Raw genomic sequence first — 25,265 nt, 5'->3', positions numbered from 1 at the left:
CACTCTTTGTGCAACCAAAAACATTCCAAGGCACACCACTATTTTACTGAACAAAAACACTTTTTTGTCTCCTACATGTGCAGGACCACAGGAGAAAGCACTAAAAAAAAAGCAAATCTGAGGTCATTGTTTGCAGACATGACACTTACTGAGCTCTTTGCTGGCATCTCCCAGCTGCTTTGTCCCTTTGCTTACCCCTCATTCACTCACCAGCCTTTTTAGGTTTGCTGGCAACCACACACCCAGGCAGATAGACTCAAGTTGCCAGGACACAAGTGCTCTAACATAGTCATTGCGGAGCTGCTTTCAGGCCAGCTTCTCCAGACAGATCTCGATCACCTACGGAGCTTGTCCCTCTCCGATTCAGACCTGGGTTCGCTTCACTTTTATTTCCATGGCACACCTGGGTAGCTCTCATGGTGCATCACTGTGCTGTGGCACACTGCTTGAAAACATTGCCTTTTACCCATGCTGCGGAGATAAATAGATAGATACTTTATTAATCCCAATGGGAAATTCACATTCTTCAGCAGCAGCATACTGATACAATAAATATTAAATTTAAAGAATGATAATAAAAATAGAAAAATAAAAGTAGAAAAAGTACACATACATATACAGTCATACACGGAGCTGCTGAAATATGGGGATACCTGTGACCCTATACTGGGTGGATTGCTTTTACACCTCAGCATATGCAGAATTAAATATATACTTAAAGGTTTTGTTCAGTTCTTCCAACTTGAATGGATGCTATGTACGTATTTAACCTCATTTTTATCAGGTATGACCAGACAACCGGATCACATGCTTGCACAATGTTACCAAATAAACACAATACTTGTGTGAAATTACACATTCTTTTATTATTTTTTTTTTTGTTTGCATTGTCATGAATGAGCTTTGGTATTATATTTATTTTTGTGTAATACAAATATTCTAATTTTAATAAAATAAGTATTGTGTCAGGATACTCCTCACCTTAAAAAGTAATCTGACCATGTAACACACATTACTTGAAGCATGTTACCCCCACCACTGGCTACTAGACCAGTCTAGTCTGTAATTAATGTGGACCTCCAACTTCTTGAAGCAGTGCACCACCTCCACTCCCTGCACAGTCACCGGGTGCAGCGGATCTTTAGGAAAGTGAAAGTCAGTAAACAGATTCCTTGTTTTTTTCTGTAAATCAGTAAAATATAAAGTATCACACATTCTTCAAATAAAAGACAAGATATGACTGTTCTTAAATTTCAAATAAACACCTGATACTTTAGCTCAATTCATGCCACACTCCTTTGCCGAACTGCGGGATGGTGAAGTTGCACACTGCTATGCTTCTTTCTAGGTTGACTGGGTTCAGATTTTGCACTAATCACTGTCGGCACAGAGCTCACATATTTCCCTATTCTGTCCACCGTTTCAGGTGATCTTCTGGATTAGTCAACCTGCTACTGAAAATGGGCCCAACATGTCAATGAGTATTGGCCTGTGATTGAGTGGCTACATTTCGATCCCTGCATTACACTTGAAGCTCCTGGATACGGCCATTGTCTTTATTATCTCCCAGGTTCTCAAGTTAGACTAAAGGTGGCCAGGAAACTGAAGTATGGATTAAAATTGCTAAGAAGTTGAACTGGATTGTGTGATTGTTTTCATTCCCATGATTATACTACATTATCTAAAATTTAAATTAAACACAGAGGAACTTGTAGGTAATATTCTGTTATCTCTATTTAAGAGTACAGACAGTGAGACCTAATAGGGATCCACCAGTATATTTGTCTAATGGAAAAGCTGAACAAAGAAGGAGAGTTTAATATGTAATGTAAGTCAGCAGGAATTTCGTGACGCCTTTCGTTACTAAAGATGCATTATTGTGGTTTGCAATAATAGATAGGTGATATGTTAGATAAGCAGACTGGATCCTTCTAATGCAGTCTTACCTATAGGATTGTTGAGAAGAAGTCGTTTCCTTTATAAGTGTCTTTCAAGAAAATGTAACAAAAATCAGATTCACACTGTTGTTTTGTGTGTTCATTTAAACTTGTAGAGAACTCGAATTTTTTATGGATCTTTGGATCAAAGATATACTTCTCGGCATCAGTTATGGACCTCTCTATTATGTTTCCACTGTCAAAGAAACTACAGTCACTGAGTATTTGTAACGGGTGACAGCCCGTCCTTTATGCGGTGCCATTTACCCTTCTGGCCCTTAAGCAACGCCTTTTTTTTAAGCGATGGCACGTGCCCTGTTTACAACATATTTCCTTCGATATGTCTCGAGTTCAAAGCTTTGATTTCTACTTTCTTTCCTTCTGTAAAGGGGGGTTTTGGGAGGACAGAAAGCACACACTCGTCAGGTGTCTTTTGCATGTGCAGCGGGCTGGTTGAGTCTCTTCGGTTCTCACCAGTCTAATATGGGCGGCGGCGGCTTGTTAATGAAACTTGTGAGATACAGTCTTCAAATCCCGTGTGCTGGAAATGGCAGAAACCGCTCCAGCCGCCACTCCGGCCAAGGCGCCGAAAAAGAAAGCGAGCTCGAAGCCTAAGAAGAAGACGGGCCCTAGCGTGTCTGATTTGATCGTGAAGGCTGTGTCGGCTTCAAAGGAGCGCCACGGACTCTCTTTGGCTGGGCTCAAGAAGGCTTTGACTGCTGGCGGTTATGATGTGGAGAAGAACAACGCCCGCGTGAAGCTCTCCGTGAAAAGCCTTGTGAGCAAAGGATCTCTCGTGCAGACCAAAGGTACCGGCGCCTCCGGGTCCTTTAAAATCAACAAGAAGCAAGCGGAGGCCAAGGAGAAAGCCACGAAGAAAAAGGCGGCTCCGAAGAAGAAGCCAGCGGCGAAAAAGTCTACTGCCGCCAAGAAAGTAAAGAAACCAGCAGTTAAGAAACCCGCTGCAGCCAAGAAAGCCACCAGGAGTCCCAAAAAAGCGAAGCCGGCTGCAAAGCCCAAAAAGGCAGCAAAGAGTCCGAAGAAGGTTAAAGTGTCAAAGCCTAAAGTGGTCAAAACCAAGACTGTAAAGAAGGCTGCACCGAAAAAGAAGTGATCCGTTTACATGAGCGGACATTTGTATAACGGCTCTTTTAAGAGCCCCCCACATCCTCGAGAAGGGCAGAACTATTTTGACATGCTTTTAGGTGGAAGGTCTAAATGTCTATAAGTTAGGTAGTTAAAATATGCATTTGTTCATTTTTGAAATATCAAATTGGTATTAGTGGGCTCCTTTCCAAAGAACATTGGGGGGGCGATTAAAACTTAAGTATTTGCGACCCGAGTTTTCATAATAATTCATTACATTTATATAGCACTTTTCCTGCAAATTGGGACTAAAATGCAACTTAATAAAATGATCTTCATCAGACCTGCGTCTACTGTAAAGAATCTTGGTGTCATTTTTGATTCCTCCCTCTCTTATTCCGCCCACATAAATCACATTAAGAAACTTTCTTACTTTCACCTCCGTAACATATCCCGTGTTCGCTCTTTCCTCTCCTTCTCTAATGCTGAGAAACTTGTCCATGCTTTTATCACAGCCCGCATCGATTATTGTAATTCCCTACTGGCAGGTGCCCCTTCTAATCTTCTATCACAGCTCCAGCTTATTCAAAACGCAGCTGTAAGAGTCCTTACTCGAACCAGCAGCAGCGAGCACATCACACCCGTCCTGCTCCGTCTTCACTGGCTCCCTGTGTCCTACAGAATCGAATATAAAATCCTACTAATAACCTACAAAGCCTTAAATAACCTCGCACCAAACTACATCAGTGACCTTCTCCATCACTATGTGCCTGCCTGCCCACTAAGGTCCTCTGATTCTGGCAATCTTGTTGTACCCCACACTAATTTACACTCCATGGGTGACAGGGCCTTCAGCTGTATAGCGCCCAAACTCTGGAATGACCTACCGAAATTAGATCAGCTGACTCCATGAATTCTTTTAAAAAACTCATCTATTCAGGAAGGCTTTTAGCTCTACTCGACTTTATTACCCTTCTCTGAGTTTACTTCTCTGTCAAGATGCTAATGTAACCTGTGTGCGTGCTAGACCATCAATTTTGTCTTTTTTTTCCAGAATTCAGTCTTTATCTGGTTTTGTACAATGCTATATACGCTGCCGTTCTTTATTATATTCTGTAAGTGCATTGAGCATGGGAAAGGCGCTATATAAATAAAATGTATTATAACGTTTCCAGCGTTTTGGATAGCTGCTTAGAATGCAAAGGACTGGTATCCTTCTCTCATGGAGGAACGGGGCAATGCCTCTCACACTCAGTGTTTTTTAATCTGTGAGATTCTTGTTAGCTTGTCTCAATTTTTTTTTTTTTGGGTTAGGGGGTTGTGCGAGTTCCTGTTGCTGAATTTGTAGGATGGTTTAGGTGTTTAATCATCCAGTATTGGCTTTGGTCTTTTGTGTTTCTTGTAATGACATTAATCATATTGGAGAAGAATGCAAAGTACCCGCTTGTGGACATTTATTTACGTACAATTTGTATAATCTTACAACGTGTACATCTCTGGCAGGGTTATAAATAGAGCACAACTAAGCAAGTATCCTACACACGTGGTTTCCAGCCCCGCCCTCCGCTACAGTAAGGATTTCCTCAGATCTCCATGGCAGCTCTGAAAAGCCTTTTCCTCAGGGATTTGTCCATACTAAGCTACCTAGGCCTTCGTGGCGTCCTTGCACGGCAGTTTACCTCCTAAGGCAAAGAGATCATGCGCACTTCAATTACACAAGAGATGTGTGCTTAATTCTAAGTAAAACCAAATCGACTAGAATACAATGAGGATTTTATCCTTTGTAAGACTTTATGGTGGCTCTGAAAAGAGCCTTTGTTTGTTCCCATGTAAATTGCGTAGAAATCAGTCCTTAAGCGCGTTCCCCACGAATGCGGCGAGCCAGCTGGATGTCCTTGGGCATGATGGTCACTCTCTTGGCGTGGATGGCGCACAAATTGGTGTCTTCGAACAGACCCACCAAGTACGCTTCACTAGCCTCCTGCAAAGCCATGACGGCTGAGCTCTGGAAACGGAGATCAGTCTTAAAATCCTGAGCGATTTCCCTCACCAGTCGCTGAAAAGGTAGCTTACGAATAAGCAGCTCAGTGGATTTCTGATAACGACGGATCTCTCGCAGTGCTACTGTGCCAGGCCTGTAACGGTGAGGCTTCTTTACGCCACCGGTAGCAGGAGCGCTCTTACGAGCTGCTTTAGTGGCAAGCTGTTTTCGGGGAGCTTTGCCACCGGTAGATTTACGAGCTGTCTGCTTTGTTCTTGCCATCTTTTCAACTGAATACTAATGATTTGCAACCAAATGAACGGGGAAGGCTCCTTATATTGAGGTCTTGACGCTTTCTGATTGGGTGAAAGGAAAAGGGGCGGGTACGTTTGTAGGCTCCTTGTAACTGCGACTCTTAAAAAAAAAAAAAAACTCTCGGCGCGCAATTTGAACGCAGGCTTTGTTTCTGTGCCCTCACCATCTAACGGTCGTTAACTGTTCACAGAGAAGCAGCGCGTTATACACCTTTTAATCTCCTTTATTACAGTTTTGCGCTTCCCCCAAACACAATCAGTATGTTGTGTTGTGTCCCGACTTTCCCATAAATGTTGTACTATAGACATAACACACAGAAAAGGGAACAAAACTGAATGCAGTTTTAGATTATCCGCAATTTCTTAAAATGAATTTAGGAAAGAGCAAATAAGTCAAGCAAAATGACACCTTTTATTGGTTAACTAAAAAGATTACAATATGAAACTTTCGAGGCAGCTCAGGCCACTTCTTCAGGCAGAGGAAACGACTGACATACATAAAGTACACAGCATACTTTCTCTTGTAATGGGTGGCCAAGGAAAGAAGAACCACCTAAAGTGCAAAACAATAAAGCAGATTTTTAAATGACAATAAATATATTTTTTCGTTCCTGCGTGCTAAACTACATTCTGATACTAGAAAGATAAATATAGAGTTAGATAAAAGTTAAGTAGGTATAATAAAATACGCATCTATGATATATCATTAATTAAAAAAGAAGAAATTGGTATTAGTGGGCTCCTGTCAAAAAAACCATAGAGGGGCGCGATTAAAACTTATGAAAACTTGGGTCGCAAATACTTAAATGTTGAGAAACGCTGCACTAGAGCCAGTTTAGAGACTCCAGTTCTGTAACACTGCGTGTCTTTACACGAAGACTTACATGAACCTGGGGAGAGCATGCAAGCTCAATGCAGGGAGCGCCCTGGAAAATGACCCCCTGTCTCTATTTGCAAGGCAGCAGTGCTACTACTGTGCCACCCTGCCACCCCAGGAGAAGACACACATTTTTTTAAGTTTTGTTACCTTGTCTTTGTGTTGGTTTGGACATGTGCAGAGGAGAGATGCTGAGAATATTGGGATTTGGATGTTAACGATAGAGCTGCCAGGAAAGAGGAAAAGAGGAAGGCCTAAGAGGAGGTTTATGGATGTGGTGAGAGAGGACATGCAGGTGAAGGGTGTAACAGAGCAAGATGACGAGGACAGGAAGATATGGAAAAAGATGATCTGCTGTGGCAACTCCTAATGGGAGCAGCCGAAAAAAGAAGAAGTTATCTTGCCTTTATGTTACAGTAGTATTACCCATAGATGTGACTTTGACTGGCATGTTTCTGGCATCCAATCTCATGAGACAGTATGTCTGCCAGAATAGACTTTTGAGTTTTCAGGGTTATGTAGCTAATCAAACTGAATTTTCTCCTTCAAGCTGCTTCTTTACTCTTGATTACTTGTGTGTACAGTGTGCAAGGTCTCACAATTTACTGTTGATGAAATACAGCTGTGAATGTCTGGAATTCGGAGGTAAATTTTCAGGAGGCCAGACTTAGGTGTTGCCTTTGGTGGTGTGGAGCAATGTGAGTAGCAGGAAGGAACAGCAAAGAAAAGAAAAGAAAATAGCGTGCCTGTTCTCATTGTCCATTTTAAATGTTAGTTAGCCTTTTTAGGAGTTCAGATTGTTACAGAATTCCTTATGAATATTGTGCATCATACAAAACAAAGTAAATTCTGTTTATCTGCTCTTGTCTGTGGTAAACTGTTTATATACATTGTGACATCTTGCACCCCAAAACACAAGGCTGTGTCTCAGTACTTTAGCAAAACTTACTTTATTTCACTCAAAATAGGAACAGCACAGTTGTTGAGTTATTAAGACTGATGTGATGTGATTCTGTTTTTGTGTGCCTGGAAACAGCGTTCTGGATGAACTGAAGATGAGCGAGGGAAGACGGATCAACTCCAATGTATAATGAGTTGCAATAGTCAAGCCGAGAAGAGACAAATACATGAGTTAATGTTTCAAAATCATCTACAGAAAGAAAGAGCTGTGCTGACAGAAACTGGCTTTAACAACACAGTTTATTTGTTTATCAAATTTGAGGAAATTATCAAAAAACACAAACGATTTTTTGCGAAGGGTTTACAGTGGCCTGTCAAGGAGTCAAAACGAATTTCTTTACCACAAGTAAGATCAGAAAGTCCAAAGCATACAGTCTCCATTTTGTTGTCATTTAGAATAAGAAAATTAAGTGACATCCATGCTTTAAAATCTTCTAGACATTGCAATAAAGATTAAAGAGAATTTGTTTTGATCTGTTTCAGTGGAAAATGTATTGGAGTATGATCTGCATAGCAATGGAAATGAATATTGTGTTTTGTAAAAATGGATCCTAAGGGCAACATGTACAGTGGAAAAACAATAGGCTCCAGAATACAGTAATCCCTCGCTATATCGCGCTTCGCCTTTCGCGGCTTCACTCCATCGCGGATTTTATATGTAAGCATATTTAAATATATATCGCGGATTTATTGCTGGTTCGCGGATTTCTGCGGACAATGGGTCTTTTAATTTCTGGTACATGCTTCCTCAGTTGGTTTGCCCAGTTGATTTCATACAAGGGACGCTATTGGCAGATGGCTGAGAAGCTACCCAACTTACTTTTCTCTCTCTCTTGCGCGGACTTTCTCTGATCCTGACGTAGGGGGATTGAGCAGGGGGGCTGTTTGCACACCTAGACGATACGGACGCTCGTCTAAAAATGCTGAAAGATTATCTTCACGTTGCTATCTTTTGTGCAGCTGCTTCCTGAAGCGACATGCTGCACGGTGCTTCGCATACTTAAAAGCTCGAAGGGCACGTATTTATATTTGATTGAAAAACAAACTCTGTCTCTCTCTATCTCTCTCTCTCTGTCTTTCTCTGCTCCTGACGAAGGGGGTGTGAGCTGCCGCCTTCAACAGCTTTGTGCCGCGTGCTTCGCATACTTAAAAGCCAAACAGCCCTATTGATTTGTTTGCTTTTCTCTATCTCTCTGACATGCTCTGCTCCTGATGCGCACTCCTTTGAAGAGGAAGATATGTTTGCATTCTTTTAATTGTGAGACGGAACTGTCATCTCTGTCTTGTCATGGAGCACAGTTTAAACTTTTGAAAAAGAGACAAATGTTTGTTTGCAGTGTTTGAATAACGTTCCTGTCTCTCTACAACCTCCTGTGTTTCTGCGCAAATCTGTGACCCAAGCATGACAATATAAAAATAACCATATAAACATATGGTTTCTACTTCGCGGATTTTCTTATTTCGCGGGTGGCTCTGGAACGCAACCCCCGCGATGGAGGAGGGATTACTGTAGATCCTTGAGGGACCCCACAGGTGATAGATGCTGAGGATGAGGAAAAATTGCTCAGACTGACTGGAAAACTTCTGCCTGCGAGGTATGACCTGAACCATTCCAAAGCAGGACTGCTAGCTGTAAGACACACAAAGATAGAAATGTGTCCATTTTCATAGCTGCCTCTTTCATTGGTGATGTAATGCCACTGTTATTCTTTTGGTAACTCATCCCTGGCTGGTACAACTTGTCCAGCACCATTGCAATATGTTTACTGTAAGGCCAGTTAGCAATTACAAGAAAACACATTTGATATATTTGTGTTTACTTTAATTGTGTATGCAGAGCTTATAAGTAGGGATGGGAAAATAGATACCACAGTAATCAATACTTCAATATTCAAACTGTACTTGTTTGGTATCGAGTACCATTCAAAAATATCGATTACTATTTCTTTCCATAAGATACAGTAGCAAGGTTCATGCAAAACGCGTAGAATGCATTAACACACTTTCTGCGCTCAAGTACTGAAATGAGTAGACACGCTGTGACGCAACAGCGCCATAACTCTACACCCCTTGCACAAGCGTATAGTGGCAAAACAATCAACCCATTTAAACAGTTAAAAAGCACACATGCTATTCAACAGAAAGGACGTTTGTAAAACATCAAAGCAATGTCAATCTGAAGCCCGACGATTTACCAGTAGCTGAAATCAGTGCCAAATAAAGGAGGTTGCAGGAGAGTTTTGAAAGATACACGACACGTTATTCAGGTAACTGTGCCTCTAGCAGGTTTATGTAGAAGGGGATTTACTGAAGACTTTTCAGTTGAGTAAAATATTTTACCGTTTATCACTTATTAATACTTAGGAAACGTGAATCCCGTTGTTAGCATAATGGGGGGGGGACACAAAACAGTGAAGCATAACTGTTAGAACATTTTGTCACTGGTTCTGTCTGTTTTGTTTTTCTAATTAAAAAGAAATTAGGGTTAAGGTTAGGGTTACAGTACAACGAACATACATAAATACAAATATTAAATAGTCTTAACACTATGCAAAATACTTACTAGATATGCCTAATTTGAAGATGAAAACTTTCACTAAAAGTCATTTTTCTTTCCAAAAATAAGTGCCTGTGTAAATGTTAGTAAAAATATTAATTATTTTGCAAGTTTAGTGGATTTAAAAGTACTTTAATTGCATTATTAACAGCATCTAGTGTAATAAAATATAATTTTTCTGCTTAATTTTTTATTGTTAAAATTGTATTCTGCTCCTGTTTCCTCCCACAGTTCAAAGACAGGCAGGTTAGGGGTGAACTGATGATGTTAAATTGGCCCCTGGTCTGTGTGTGTGTGTTCACTCTGTGATGGCAAAATAGCATGAAGTGTAAAAATGTCAGCATTATTTTTTCTAAATACAAACTTGAAACTTAATTAAATGTAAAGCTAAGATGACAAAATCTTTCTCTGTAAAACAGAAGGGCAGAATATAATAGAAAATGCAAATGTGGGAATATTACTTTTTTTGTGTTAGTGTTCTAAGAGGATAAGTTTAAGTACATTCGTGAATAACCAAATCTTTATGAAAACATACATGTTAATATTATCTTTATTTATTATTATCATTTTCCTTCTTTGCTACCCAGATCCTTCTTGTGTGCTGTTTGCATGTTGTCCCTATGGTTGTTTAAGTTTCCTCCCACAGTCCAAAGATATACAGTTTAGGTGAACTGGCAAAGCTAACTAGTTTGTGTTTGCCCTGTAATGGATGGGCATCCTGTCCAGAGTTTGCTCCTGCCTCTCACCCTATGGCAGCTGGGATAGGCTCCGGCACCCTCCCATAATCCTGGTCTGGACTAAGCAGGTCAGAAAATGACATGCCATGTTCATTATATTAATATAAATTTTGTAATGAATTTGTTATGGTGACTTTAATAGTGTGTTGTGATATTAGTTAATTTAAATACAAACTGGCCTATTAATGTTAGCCATTTTAAACACTATCATCATTTGAAAACAAATTCCTATGCTCTATTAAAAATACTCAATATCGATATTGGTATAGAAAATCTGACACATAAAATTAATTGTATCGGTATCAATTTCAAAAACAGTGGTATTGCGCATCCCTACTTATAAGGCACTATACGCTAAGAATAATTCAATTATTAATAAAGTTTATAACAGTTAAGTTTGTATTTTCATTAACCCTGTAAAACACTAGGCTACTGTAACGCGCTGCTTCTCTGTGAACAGTTAACGACCGTTAGACGGCGAGGGCACAGAAACAAAGCCTGCGTTTAAATTGCGCGCCGAGTTTTTTTTTTTGTTTTTTTTTAAAGAGTCGCCGCCACAAGGAACATAAAAACGTACCCCACCCCTTTTCCTTTCACCCAATCAGAAAACGTCAATAATCTCAATATAAGGAGCCTCCCTCGCTGGTTGTAAACCATTTGTGTCCAGTCGAAGAGATGGCAAGAACAAAGCAGACAGCTCGTAAATCTACCGGTGGCAAAGCTCCCCGAAAACAGCTTGCCACTAAAGCAGCTCGTAAGAGTGCTCCTGCTACCGGTGGCGTAAAGAAGCCTCACCGTTACAGGCCTGGTACGGTAGCTCTGCGAGAAATCCGCCGTTATCAGAAATCCACTGAGCTGCTTATTCGTAAGCTACCTTTCCAGCGACTGGTGAGGGAAATCGCTCAGGATTTTAAGACCGATCTCCGTTTTCAGAGCTCTGCAGTCATGGCTCTGCAGGAGTCCAGTGAGGCTTACTTGGTGGGTCTGTTCGAGGACACGAACTTGTGCGCCATCCATGCCAAGAGAGTGACCATCATGCCTAAGGACATCCAGCTGGCTCGCCGCATTCGTGGAGAACGTGCTTAAGGTTATGAAGTGTATTTAGCTATGTAGAAAAGGCTCTTTTTAGAGCCACCACATTCTTTTAAGAGAAAATCCTTTTCCTACACTGAAGTAAATTTAGCACGTCCTTGTCTCCGACCCCGCATGTGCTCTGCATAGTTGGTTAAACTGTTCAATATTGTACTCCCGCGTCTGTTTTCCCTAGTCAACAAACTCGGAGGGTGGCGGTGGGCACTGATGATTACCCCTATATAGGTTATCGCATTACTCTACCGAATCCTAATTTTGTAGCTCAGAACAGATGTTAGGCGGTGTTGCGCATTGCCAGAGATCCCTTAAGCAATCGCCGATAACCTAAACTTGTCCAAAGTAAACACACAACACTCACAAGGGCTACTGTTAGAGATCGCGTTACTTCTGCCTAATAACACCCCAGCGACCGAATGCATTCAGACACACACAAGCCTCTCCATCGCACTTCTCTACTTAAACAGGCCAGAAAATAGATTTGCTCCTGTCGATTATGTGGGTGGCTCTGAAAAGAGCCGTTTGTTTAAGCAAACGTCAAGACAATTTACTTCTTTTTGGGTGCCGCTTTCTTTACAGTCTTAGGCTTGGTCACCTTGGGTTTAGGTGTTTTGGGCTTCTTCGGACTCTTTGTTGCCTTTTTGGGCTTTGCAGCCGGCTTCGCTTTCTTGGGACTCTTGGTGGCTTTCTTGGCTGCGGCAGGCTTCTTAGCCGCCTTTTTAGCAGCTGCGGGTTTCTTAGCGGCTGGCTTCTTTACTTTCTTGGCAGCTGCGGGCTTCTTCGCCGCTGGTTTCTTCTTCGGAGTCGCCTTTTTCTTTGCGACTTTCTCCTTAGGCTCTGCCTGCTTCTTGTTGATTTTAAATGATCCAGAGGCGCCGGTACCTTTAGTCTGCACAAGAGAACCTTTGCTCACAAGGCTTTTCACAGAGAGCTTAACGCGGGCGTTGTTCTTCTCCACATCATAGCCGGCAGCCACAAGAGCCTTCTTCAGCCCAGCCAAAGAGAGCCCATGTCGTTCCTTTGAAGCCGACACAGCCTTTACGATCAAATCGGATACACTAGGGCCAGTCTTCTTAGGCTTGGAGCTTGCTTTCTTCTTGGGTGCCTTAGCCGGAGTGGCTGCTGGAGCGGTTTCTGCCATTTCTAACGTTCACGCTTCGATTCCTCAAAAAGGTTTTATCAGCGACGCCCGACTCAGCCGCTCATATTAGACTGATGAGAACCGTGTAGACTCAATCCGCCTGTTACACCTACAAGGAGACCTGACGAGTGTGCTTTCTGCCTTCACAAAATCGCTTTGTTTTGGAGGAAAAAAATGAAAAATCAACCCAGCGAACTCGAGACATATCGAAGGAAACAATGTTGTTAACAGGGCACGTGCCATCATTTAAAAAGAAGGTGCCACTGAAAGGCCAAAAAGAGATATGGCACCCCGTAAAAGACGGACTCTCATTCGTTACAAGACAAAAGCGAATTTCGTCACAAATACTCGGTGACTGCACTTTCTATCACACTGGAAGCACACTGGACTAATAATAGAGGGGTCAGTCATTGATGCTGAAAAGTATTTGTATCATTTATCCGGAAATCCACGGAAAATCCGAACTCTCTACAAGTTCGAATTAACACACCAACAAATGTAGAGTTTTCCTAGTTTCTGTTAGGCGTCCTGGAAGCACACATGTAAAATAAACAACTTCAATATAACAATCATGTGCAGAAAGCTTTATTATGCTATTATTGATATTAAAATTGCCCATAAGAAATTTGTCATTAGACGGATCCAGTCTGCTTTATTAAGATGATCGAAGTCTGATTATTGCACACATCAAAATCCGTTTTTAGGAATCAAGGACATCCCAACATTCCCAAAGACATACTTTATATCAAACCCTGCTTCCATTTTCAGCTTTTCCTCCATATAGATAGATTGATCAAACTCTACTTGTTTCATCTGTGTATACTTTTAAGATGAGATAACAAAGTGCAATGAGGGGAATTAAGAAAGCCACCCAATCCAATTCCACCATAGAGCAACTATAATTATTTACACATCAGTTATTATTATTATTATTTCCTGACCACCTTTAGGTCGACAACACAGTAGAGGTGAAGCTTCAAGTGTGACACAGGAATCGAAACTTCACTCTAAGCTACTCAATTCCCGGCCACCTTTACACCGACATGGTGGGCCTATTTTGAGTAGCAGATGTTGAAGTAGATTGACGGAGCATGGGCACCCCCAGCCCCAAAGAAGACGCTCAGAGTCACAGGACAGGCAACAGAAATGAGATTTACTGTACAACGTTCAGACTTGGTTCCAAAAGGATCGAGCAAATTCTTTAATATTCCACTGTTCAAGTTCTGCCCTTAATCCATTTCAGCATTATCTTTCAGCTGGGTGGGTGTCAAACTTTTTGCTGTCCATCATATCTGTCTGACAAGGCCTCCCTGCACTCACGACAATTATTTACAACACAAGAGTTCACATTCTAATTCTAATCAAGGAGCCTATTTCTTCTCAGCTCTCCTGCAAATCCAGTCTTTAACTTGAGAGATAATGGTGGTCTTTGGCTTATACAGAGTAATAAAAAATACACAGGCATGAGCCTTTTAACGTCTAACTCTTGCATCTTAATGAAATATAGTCTCTACTTTTCTCTTGTGCTTATAATACTTTTCTAATACGTAGAAATTACCAATTTTAAGAATACATTGTTCTACACAGGCTGACCGAACCTAATGGACATCAGAAAAATAGGATAAAAAAAATCATTAAGATATAAAGGACAAGTGTGAGCGCTGCAAGGACAGTGTTCTGAGCAAAATTTGAACCCAATCCCCTACAACTGTGTTAGTGTACCGCTCCACAGCCCCGCATGAGAGTGTTCCATGAATTGGACTAAGGTAGCAAGTTTTTATTTGCGATAATGAACATTATACCACTCCTCCGAAGTACATTAACAAGGTGAACAAGAAAACAATGTGAAAGTAACATTTGTTTCAGTTACACACATTGGGAAGCTTGCCAGTGTGTTAGGTTACGAGTCCACCTCCAAATGGGAGGTCCTGTTAAACAGATTCTCTGTGCCGACAGAAAGTAGTTTGTGAAACTGAAGAATGGTGTCTCTGATGCGGATGTAAGCATCAGCGGAGCAGCAGAAGGAATAGTCCTGTCTCCTTTTCTCTTCTTCCTGGACACTTCGGACTATAACTCTAACACCAGAGAGAATTGTTTGCAACGTGACATCAGTAAAACCAAGCCACTGTTTATTGATGTTGATTACACCAAAGAGGCTCTACGACACAAACCCTATTTAGGGAGTGGATGTGCGGGTGCTGCACTTCTACAAGTACTTAGGGGTTCAAATTAATGACAGGGTGGATTGGTCTTGTAACACAGAGAGGAACTATATAAGCGAGGGCAAGGCTAGGCAGTGTGACAGATAGGGGGCGATCTCGCTCCCTTGAACCCTCGGACAATACGCCAGACACCAGATAAAAGTCCAATAATATTTATTCAGACAATAATGTGCACAAAGCACCATCCACTCCACAATACTCATACAATAACCAATAACAATAACCAATAAACAATCCTCCACTCCCAGACGCATTGCCACCCTTCCTCCCAACTCAGCTCATCTGTCTGGGATTTCCCACAGTCCTTTATAGTCCGTGACCCGGAAGTGCTTCTGAACTCTCAGTCCATGTGACTTCCTAGCACTTCCGGGTCAGATCAAAAGTCTTCTTTTTCATCCCGGAAGTACGTCATTTCCTCTGTCGCTGTGACTAAGACGTACTTCCGGGTTAAAGGGGAAATACACGTCCTTGTGTCGCCCTGCAGCGACTCCTGGAGGCCCCTATGGTAGCCAGCAGGGCTGTGCATAAAAACTCAGTCGTCCATAATTCCCTGCTGGCATTCGGTGCACCTCCATGCTGCAAGGAGGGCTCCATCTGGCGGCCTGGGGGTATTGGCTGGGATGAATGGCCGGCCATATCTCACAGCAGAATGTTTCTTCTTAGGAGGCTGTGTCTCTTTAATGTCAGCAATGACATCCTTCACATGTTCCATAACTCAGTGTTTCTCAACCTTTAAGTATTTGCAACCCGAGTTTTCATAACAGTTTTAATTACGCCCCCCCCTAACATTTTTTTGAAACCCTAACAAAATTTATTCCTATATTTTTTGCTGCTGATACACCGCTACATAGCAAAATTACGCCACATATGGCAACATTCACACCCTCTTTTTTGTTACTTCACAGTTTGAGAACCGCAGCCATAACTGATGAACGACACAATGGCACAATTTCCGCACTGCTTGTGACTCAGGTTCAAAATGTGGTTGTTGCTGTTCCCTGCGTTGTGTTTACATTTTCTCCCTATGTCTTCATGAGTTTTGTTCGGGTACTTTAGTTTCCTCTCACAATGCAAAGGCGTGCTGTTCCAGTTAACTGGTGTGGTTTAATTGGTTCCACTGAGTGGGTGAATTCCTCTGTTTGTCCAGAAATGGACTGGAACTCAGTCCAAGTGTTGTTCCTGCCTTGTAACAGAAGACTGCTTGGATAGAGTCAAGCTGCCCTGCCGCCTTGAACTGAATATGAGAGTTAGGAAAATGGATGGGAGGATTTATGGGAAGGCAGATTACTGTGATTGCCACTGCAGTTCGCTTCAATGTTCATAACTGATAAAGAGGCCCACCGAATCAACAAGCAGATTAAAAAAGCAGCCTCAGTTATGGGATGTACAATAAACCTACTGGAGACTGTGGCAGATGAGAGAATGATAAAAATAATAATAATGCATTTTATTTATAGGGCACTTTACATTAGTAGTAAGTCTCAAAGTGCTACATAAAAGGTTTAAACAAAGGCAAAGCAAGATTAAAACAGAGATAAAACAATAATAATTATAGCATCTTGTTAATAAGCTTTCCTAAATAGAAAAGTCTTTAGCTGTTTTTCAAAACAGCCCACAATCTGCTGTGTTCTTAGGCTCTCCGGTAGGGCATTCCAGAGCCGTGGAGCAGCGGCTGCAAAGGCTCGGTCTCACATTGTATGAAGTTTGGCCACAGGGGGGCGAAGGCGGTGGGTATTTGCAAAATGGAGGTTTCTTGCAGTAGCTTGTACTATAAGGAGTTCCTTAAGATATTGTGGGGCATTTCCATGGATATATTGGTGAGTAAACAAACAGAGTTGGTATTCGATACGGAGATGGATAGGGAGCCAATGAAGTGACCGAAGGATTGGTGAAATGTGTTCATATTTCCGCACCCTCATCAGGATTCCTGCAGCACTATTTTGAATTTGTTGTAGCTTTTGAAGGCTCTTGTTGGGTATCTCGATGAGAAGTGCATTACAATAGTCCAGTATGGATGAGACAAAGGCATGAACCAGCTTTTCAGCATCACAGAGGGAGAGGTAGGGACAGAGTCTGGCTATGTTTCAGAGATGAAGGAATGCAATTTTACAAAGGTGATAGATATGTGTATCAAATGACAGATGGGAGTTTAACTTGACAACCAGATTTGTAACAGAAGGGGAGAGGGCAATGGTATGGTCAGAAAAGGAAATACAATTTACAGAGGAACGAAGTTGACGGGTGGTGCCAATTAAAAGAGCTTCAGTTTTGGTACTGTTCATCTTGAGGAAGTTCTTGGACATCCAGGCCTCAATCTCATCCAAGCAAGAGGAAAAAGTTGATGGAGGTGTAAAAGAAGTTGAATCCAATCTCACATAGAGCTGCGTATCATCGGCATAGCAATGGAATGAAACTCCATGCTTGTGGATGATGTGACCCAGGAGTAGCATATAGATATTAAAGAGGGTTGGCCCAAGGACTGATCCCTGTGGGACCCCACAGGTCACCATGTGGGTATGAGATTTAGCATCCCCCAAGGCCACATATTCAGCCCTATCTGTAAGATAGGACTTGAACCACTCCAAAGCCGGCGGGGTGGTGGCTCTGAGACTAAGGATCTGCGCTGGTATCCAGAAGGTTGCCGGTTCGAATCCCTGTCACTGCCAAAAGAGATCCTACTCTGCTGGGCCCTTGAGCAAGACCCTTAACCTGTAATTGCTCCAGGGGCGCTGTACAATGGCTGACCCTGCGCTCTGATCCCAAGGGGTATGCGAAAGCTAACAAATTTCTAATACGAGAACTCGTATAAGACGAAATAAAGAAAAAAAAAAAAGCAATGCCAGAAAGTCCAATTATATAGTGAAGATGATGAAGGAGAATATTATGATAGAACTAGTCATTTAGCCCGTTACAATAACAGGCGCTAGAACAGTAGTGCATAAACATTAGTAGGAACAGTCTATATTAAATGGCAAGGAATTTTGACCTCATTCTTTTTGTTGTTCTTTTGTTGATGTTTACTTGCTGAGTTGATCGTTCTTCGTGGGCTGCCGCCGTGTATTGTGTGTCTTTAATTTTCTGTGACAGTAATACTGTCTTGTACGTCCGCTGGCTTGTACGTCCGTAATATACCTTTAATTTTCTCTGGCGGTAATACAGGCGTGCGCGTCGGTAATATGCCTTTAATCTCCTCTGACAGTAATACTGACTTCTATGTGGCTGTAATATGAGTCACTGTATTGTGTACCTTTAATTTCCTTTCGCAGTAATACTGGTTTGTATTTCCGTAAAACACCTGTAACTTTATCTGACAGTAATATCGCGCGCGCATGCGCACTTCACCAGAAGACACACACACGGACACCTGGACGCACACAGGGATTTTATTAAAGAGGATGAAGACACAACTAAAGGCCGTTAGGAACATTGCTGCACACCCTCTCTCTATAATATACTGCCATTACGTATTTTCAGCCAATTAATTGTTCTGGAGAATTGTGTCAAGAAAGACTGATGCAGATCCTTCATACTTACAGCAATATACTGTACCTTTATAAAGCCATGCTGTCACTGCAATTTAATATTTAGCCAAGTCTCAAATTTCTATCTTTTTTGTAATTCTTATGTGTATTTGAGGAGGGTCAATCTATGCACCCACCAAGTTTGAAATACTTGAAGTATGACTTCTATATATAAAATAAACTCGACTTTTGTAGATAACAAACTTACAACAGATCTGTTTTAGGCTTAGAAAGTCCTGATCTGTATGGCTGTGCTCCTCTTGCCAAAAAGCTGCAGAGAAAACACGGCTGATGACCAGACCGACTGCAGTCCATGACTGAGGGCAGCAGAGGATTTTTTCTTTAGCAAGTCATCTTTACTACAAAAGAAGAAACATGTGAAAATTACTGCCACACTAAAACATGAAAAGCTACTTCTCCTACTCATGCAACTCTTAAGTCAGACATTCACCCATAATGACTGCCCTTCACTGCAGTAAACAATAGAAAGAACAGAGACTTGCCTTTCTTATCTGTTCCAAAGACAAGTGAATCCTTCTTGACCAAAGCTATATTTAATAGCAATGTTCCATCTAGGCAGAATAAAGCAATGTTGTGTAGTGGCACAATACATTAGATGATCATCAGTTATCAACCGTTAGTGCTGCCATATCTTCACATGTAACAACTCCAGAAAAGACTGAGTAAATCCTACCCACATTGATTTTTTTCCCCAATTGTATTGGTATTATTCAAAGAAAACAACATTCCATACAATCATATCAAACCATACTGAAAATTTGTGGACACATACTGCATTTTATCCAAGGTGATCTTAAACTATGTGACATGGATTTATCCCCAAAAGATGCAAATAGGAATCCTACAGAAGGTGGTCAACGTTCAGCTTGCTCTTTTGATTTCAGTTCCCACCCCCCACATGCATAACCCATGTTCTTGCTATAAAATGAAGGCAATTGTGAATGTAATTGGGACCCCCAGCAAACTTAAGTATTAGTCCAAGCCAGACTACCGTCCTATTTAGGTTTCTGAAACTAGTTCAATCTTTTAATATTACTCCAAAAACAGATTTTACATATCAAGGTGACATGTTGGAAGCATCACAGAGGGATACTCATACATATGATAAATTTCCTATAATCTGGAAACACTATACAGGTATGTACAATCAAGAAACAATACATCAATGGAACAGGCTCTAGTTTGAACAAATGGGTGGCTCTGAAAAGAGCCGTTGGTGTTTATAAGCGCCTGAGCTTACTTGCTCTTAGCTGGTTTCTCAGTCTTCTTGGGCAGAAGCACAGCCTGAATGTTAGGCAGCACACCACCCTGAGCGATGGTCACACCACCCAGCAACTTGTTGAGCTCCTCATCGTTACGGACAGCCAGCTGCAGGTGACGAGGAATGATTCTGGTCTTCTTGTTGTCGCGAGCAGCATTACCGGCTAACTCAAGAATTTCAGCGGTCAGGTACTCGAGCACAGCAGCCAAATAAACGGGAGCACCGGCGCCCACTCGCTCGGCATAGTTGCCTTTCCTCAGAAGCCTGTGAACACGGCCTACAGGGAACTGCAAACCAGCTCGAGAAGAGCGAGTCTTAGCCTTGGCGCGTGCCTTACCGCCGGTCTTTCCTCTTCCAGACATTTCAAAATACTCAAAGCAATTCTATGCAGTAGAATGGTAAAGGAGGCCGGCGTTGCTTTCTTATAAAGGCTTCCTTCGGGCGCGTCAAGCAACACGAACTGACTGCTGATTTGCATGTATTCTTACGTCACTCGACTGGCCGCGACTCCAAGGCGTGGCCTGCCAACCATCGAACAACGCTTCAAATTCAAAAATACAAATCTGAGCAAAAAGTCCAAAGTGCCGTTTTATTGTTTTCATCGTTTCAGTGTCCTACATGTATACATACACATATTTATTTGTATACATTATGACTCTTTAACTGGATTGCTTTGCACTAATATATTTAGTGTCCTACATGTATACATACACACATTTATTTGTATACATTATGACTCTTTAACTGGATTGCGTTGCACTGATATATTTTTAATTATACAGTATATTTATTACACCTCTGTGCCTTTATCCTTTGTTTCATTGCACCGAGACTATTTGGCAAACACGTTTTCTCTTTAGAAGGTTTTGGTGTTCAAGGCTCTATACGGGGAAAATATAACTGAGCACAAAAGGCGGCATACACAGTCTCTTTCTGTATACACGGTCTTTTTTTTCCAAATGGCAGGTGTCGCCTGCGCATACGGATTACCGAGCTTCTGCAGATTCTTTCCTTTAGCCCTGCGAATTTAATCTCTTGCAGGTTACTTTGTTAAATCTCATTTGATGAGCAGACAACATACATTGTATTCAGCACGTGTAGTAACTGTTCTACAGCAGATAGATGTGATGGGCGGTGAAAGAAAAAAAGCCCCTGAAATATATTTTCGCGCGAATTTTGTCCAGTTCAGTTACGCAAAATGCGCTGATGGCCACGCCACGCCTACGCTGCAGCGGGTGTCATTTGCACGACTGCCTTTAAAAAGAGGAAGCTGGAAAATTTTGTTATTCAGTTTATCCTCACTACAGCTTACAGAGCAATGCCTGAGCCGAAAGCTGCACCTGCCCCCAAGAAGGGGTCCAAGAAAACCGTTTCTAAGAGCCAGGCTAAGGGTGGGAAGAAACGCAGAAAGACCAGGAAAGAAAGCTATGCCATCTACGTGTACAAAGTGCTGAAGCAAGTTCATCCCGATACGGGCATCTCTTCTAAGGCGATGGGCATCATGAATTCCTTTGTGAATGACATCTTCGAGCGTATCGCCGGTGAGGCTTCTCGCCTTGCTCACTACAACAAGCGCTCCACAATTTCTTCCCGGGAGATCCAGACTGCTGTAAGACTCCTGCTACCGGGAGAGCTGGCAAAGCACGCCGTGTCAGAGGGCACCAAGGCCGTTACCAAGTACACCAGCTCCAAGTAAACAGCAAAACTACTTCGGCTAGAAACCAACGGCTCTTTTCAGAGCCACTTACCTAATCTGAAAAGAGCTTTATGCAGGGTTTGTGAAGCGTATTTCCGAGTACACTCTGGTGTGCGGTCTGTGTCCACTGGTTTGCATTATTGGGCAGCAGAACGAACCACTGACACCACACACGGGTGCAGGTGTTTTAGGTTTATCGGGCGAACTTGTGCTTCCATCAGGGGAGTACAAAAACGGGTGTTGCATAAATCTGAAAAGCAAACACACCTCTTGGATAATGGCACGCAACATTTCTACAAGTAAGCATAAGTACATGGAGCAGCGTGTCCGGTCCATTTCTGAACTGCCACAAGTCAAAATGCCTCACGCAGGAAACCCCCTAAATCCGCTGCTCGATAGTAAACCTTTCCTACTAAATCAAGTCTGCAATAGCTGGTCTCCAGCAGTTCAAGTTAACCGAACACCTACCCCTCTAATATTCCCCCACTGCACGGAAAGCCAGTTTATAGTGCTGTGCTGAACAAGCATTCCGATCAGTTCATTAAAAACAATCCATTTGATAGACTAGGCAGGGGTACTCAATCACGGTCCTGGAGGTCCGCAGTGGCTGCAGGTTTTTATTCTAACCCGGTTGCTTAATTAGAAAACAATCCTTGCCAATAATTACATTTCATGGCTTGTTAGTGCTTTTACTCTGCTATGACAGGTCATTCTCATATCCTGGATTTTCTTCCTCTTTCTAAGGATATCATCCGAATGATCTGAACGCTAAAATGGATGAGTGATTCTTAGTCCTTCACTTTTTTCTCTTCACTTTCCTTGTAAATATTTAATTAAACCAATTAGTGCACAATAAATACAGAGGTGTAAATGGTAACAAGCTAAATGGAGAAATGCTGGTCTCTTTTGTCATTTGCATGTTACTGCTAATAAGGAGCAATTAAAAACCAAGACTACAGCTGTTTAAGACTAAAATAAGCAATAAGGGTTTAAAATCTTAATGAGCGAGGCAACTAAAGTGAAGCAGAAGTGTTACTTGAGCAGTAAGTGCTTCTTATTAAGCAATTCGGTTGGAGCAAAAACCTGCAGCCACTGTGGACCTCCAGGACCGTGATTGAGTACCCCTGGACTAGAGCATACAGTCAGAGTACAAGGAAAGCTCTCCAAACAGGAAATGTGAGTGGCTCTTAAAAGAGCCTTTGGGTAATGAGATTTACGTTTCGCCGAAGGATTAACCGCCAAAGCCATACAGAGTACGACCTTGTCTTTTCAAAGCGTACACCACGTCCATGGCAGTCACGGTCTTTCTCTTGGCGTGCTCAGTGTAAGTGACAGCATCTCGGATGACGTTCTCCAAAAACACTTTGAGCACCCCGCGCGTCTCCTCATAGATCAAACCAGAAATTCGCTTTACTCCACCGCGCCTGGCTAAACGGCGAATAGCTGGCTTTGTAATACCTTGGATGTTGTCTCGCAACACTTTACGATGGCGCTTAGCACCACCCTTTCCAAGCCCTTTGCCTCCTTTTCCACGTCCAGACATCTTACTCTTTGTTCCCTAGTCACGCGACTGATAAACAAAACGGCGCGTTCCCTCGCTGATATGGGTAAAACGACGACCTGCTTGAACGCAGCATAGGAGATGTCTGCGCGGGCTTTCAGCAACTCGGGGTTTGAATTCTCTCTTCAGTTTCTGAGCGCAAGTCCCGCGAACAAAGAAACTAATTCACCATGTGGAGCCGAATAGGAAGAAGAGGTCTGGATGCTGCTAATTGCGTGATACACTTAGGATTTCTTGAGCCTTACATACAACCCTAATTTCCTATGATTGCTCCTTGGTGTGAATATTAACTCTCACCGTTTAAGCAGTTTGTGCATTGGGGTCGGTTTACATAGTGGACAAAGCTTCTATTTGCCCAATTTGCTTCTAATGAAAAAATGACAACTGCCCGAAAGGATTTTCTTACATATCCCCATTCACTTCGCGCGCCCTTACATAAACAACATTTTCTCTGTTCCACTTCATTCACAATACAATCAAGTCATGGTTGTTTATTCAGAGGGTTGATTTCCACATTCTCATGAAAACACAGAAAGGAATAATGATTTCCTTCTTTATGACAGCTTTCTCTCATAATTTCAACAATTGCATTTTCCATTTCCTTTGTCCACTTTTGCTTAAAAGGGTATTTCAACAAAACGAGCGACTTTTGAATTGATTGCTTCAGATCAAATATATATTTTTACTCTCAATTTTTGCATAATTTTGGAGGCATTTCGCATTTTTATTCATATATAAAATGTTCGTTCCTGCGTACTTGGATGAAATGTAGCTAACTTCCACTTTCGTTAGATCACTAAACGGACTTCACTCACTGAAAAGGAATAAGTGGGAAGTTGCAACAGCGATAAAAGAAGATAAGAAAGGAATGTATAAATTCCCTTTGGGTAATTACACCTGCTCTGAACATGAAAGTGTTGTATCGCACCAAACACCATTTTACTTGTGAATTCAGCTCAGTTTGTTTTATGCAGCTTACAGGAGTGCAGGAACAGGTGGCATTCGCAGCGATGTGTCGATTAAAACACTTGGAGAATAGAATATATGAAGTAATATTTGTGCATGTGTGTAGTCTACAATAAAACAAGCTAAGCTATCATTAATACTCAAAGTACACACAAAGAAAAATGGTGAACGTTGCAAATTCTTAATAGGTATTATTAGTCTCTAAGTTGCAATACTGAAGTTAGTCACTAGATGCCACTATTGTTACAAATGCACACTAGAGTACTGTACTGTTCTGTATATACATTCTATTCTCTGTATGGTGTTCTGACTTTCCCATAAATGCTGTATTATGGACATAGCTCACAGAAAAAGGAAACCAAACTGAATGCATTTTTAGACTATCAACAATTTCTTAAAATTAATTGAGGAAAGAGCAAAGAAGTCAAGCAAAATGACACCTTTTATTGGTTAACTAAAAATATTACAATATGAAACTTTCAAGGCAGCTCAGGCCCCTTCTTCAGGCAGTGGAAAAGACTGACAGATACATAAAGTACACAGCGTACTTTCTCCTGTAGTGCGGTGGCCAAGGAAGGAAGAACCACCTAAAGTGGAAAACAATCAAGCAGATTTTTAAATGACAATAAATATATATTTTCGTTCCTGCATGCTTTATAACAAGCATAATAAATGTGTTAGACTATTTCCAAAATAAATTTCAATAAGAGGAAGAACAACCATTCATCTTCCAAACTCGCTTAAGCAGGGCAAGGTTTGTGTGGTATATGGAACCTCTCCCAACAGTCATCTGGCATAAGGCAGGAGTAACACCTGGAGAGGGCACCAGTCCATCACAGGGCAAACAGACACACTCACTAGAGCCAGTTTAGTGACTCCAGTTCTGTAACACTCCGTATCTTTACACCAGGACGACCTACATGAATTTGAGGAGAACATGCAAGCTCAATGGGAAAGAAGGGAGTGCAGGGAGGCCTTGCCAGACAGATATGATGGACAGCAAAAAGTTTGACACCCACCCAGCTGAAAGATAATGGTGAAATGAATTAAGGGCAGAACTTGAGCAGTGAAATATTAAGGAATTTGCTCAATCCTTTTGGGACAGAGACTGTACATCGTACAGTAAATCTCAATTCTGTTTTCTGTCCTGAGACACCGAGCGTCTTCCTTGGGGCTGGGGGTGCCCATGCTGCGTCAATCTACTTCAACATCTGCTACTCAAAATATGCCCACCATGTCGGTGTGAAGGTGGCTGGCAATTGAGTAGCTTAGAGTGAAGTTTCGATTCCTGTGTCACGCTTGAAGCTTCACCTCTACTGTGTCGTCGACCTAAAGGTG

General features: G+C 41.8%; 7 protein-coding genes across 7 annotated transcripts in view; 3 read left to right on the top strand and 4 right to left on the bottom strand.

The window, feature by feature from the left end:
• Nucleotides 1-25,265, bottom strand: part of fnbp1l (formin binding protein 1-like) — a 373,280-nt gene that overhangs the window by 15,563 nt on the left and 332,452 nt on the right. The window lies entirely within an intron of this gene.
• Nucleotides 2,465-3,051, top strand: LOC114659606 (histone H1-like). The gene has a single exon (XM_028812181.1). The coding sequence runs from the start codon at nt 2,485-2,487 to the stop codon at nt 3,049-3,051; it is 567 nt and encodes a 188-aa protein (XP_028668014.1). The 5' UTR covers nt 2,465-2,484.
• LOC114659607 (histone H3-like) lies at nt 11,099-11,535 on the top strand. The gene has a single exon (XM_028812182.2). It carries the CDS (start codon nt 11,125-11,127, stop codon nt 11,533-11,535), a length of 411 nt encoding a protein of 136 aa, XP_028668015.1. The 5' UTR covers nt 11,099-11,124.
• Nucleotides 12,042-12,697, bottom strand: LOC114659605 (histone H1-like). The gene has a single exon (XM_028812180.2). It carries the CDS (start codon nt 12,677-12,679, stop codon nt 12,086-12,088), a length of 594 nt encoding a protein of 197 aa, XP_028668013.2. The 5' UTR covers nt 12,680-12,697; the 3' UTR covers nt 12,042-12,085.
• Nucleotides 19,637-20,118, bottom strand: LOC114659609 (histone H2A-like). Its single transcript, XM_028812183.2, has one exon. It carries the CDS (start codon nt 20,064-20,066, stop codon nt 19,680-19,682), a length of 387 nt encoding a protein of 128 aa, XP_028668016.1. The 5' UTR covers nt 20,067-20,118; the 3' UTR covers nt 19,637-19,679.
• LOC114659611 (histone H2B 3-like) lies at nt 21,007-21,449 on the top strand. The gene has a single exon (XM_028812185.2). It carries the CDS (start codon nt 21,023-21,025, stop codon nt 21,398-21,400), a length of 378 nt encoding a protein of 125 aa, XP_028668018.1. The 5' UTR covers nt 21,007-21,022; the 3' UTR covers nt 21,401-21,449.
• On the bottom strand, nt 22,589-22,986 carry LOC114659615 (histone H4). The gene has a single exon (XM_028812190.2). The coding sequence runs from the start codon at nt 22,941-22,943 to the stop codon at nt 22,632-22,634; it is 312 nt and encodes a 103-aa protein (XP_028668023.1). The 5' UTR covers nt 22,944-22,986; the 3' UTR covers nt 22,589-22,631.

Source organism: Erpetoichthys calabaricus, chromosome 10 (assembly GCF_900747795.2).
Source record: "Erpetoichthys calabaricus chromosome 10, fErpCal1.3, whole genome shotgun sequence".
Lineage (NCBI taxonomy): Eukaryota > Metazoa > Chordata > Cladistia > Polypteriformes > Polypteridae > Erpetoichthys > Erpetoichthys calabaricus.
The sequence above is the reverse complement of the archived record's forward strand: the minus strand, read 5'-3'. Positions and strand labels throughout refer to the sequence as shown.

Excerpts from the sequence above, each read along its gene's own strand:
- LOC114659605 (XM_028812180.2), bottom strand. The coding sequence starts at position 12,679 with ATGGCAGAAACCGCTCCAGCAGCCACTCCGGCTAAGGCACCCAAGAAG.
- LOC114659609 (XM_028812183.2), bottom strand. The coding sequence starts at position 20,066 with ATGTCTGGAAGAGGAAAGACCGGCGGTAAGGCACGCGCCAAGGCTAAG.
- LOC114659615 (XM_028812190.2), bottom strand. The coding sequence starts at position 22,943 with ATGTCTGGACGTGGAAAAGGAGGCAAAGGGCTTGGAAAGGGTGGTGCT.
- LOC114659611 (XM_028812185.2), top strand. The coding sequence starts at position 21,023 with ATGCCTGAGCCGAAAGCTGCACCTGCCCCCAAGAAGGGGTCCAAGAAA.
- LOC114659607 (XM_028812182.2), top strand. The coding sequence starts at position 11,125 with ATGGCAAGAACAAAGCAGACAGCTCGTAAATCTACCGGTGGCAAAGCT.
- LOC114659606 (XM_028812181.1), top strand. The coding sequence starts at position 2,485 with ATGGCAGAAACCGCTCCAGCCGCCACTCCGGCCAAGGCGCCGAAAAAG.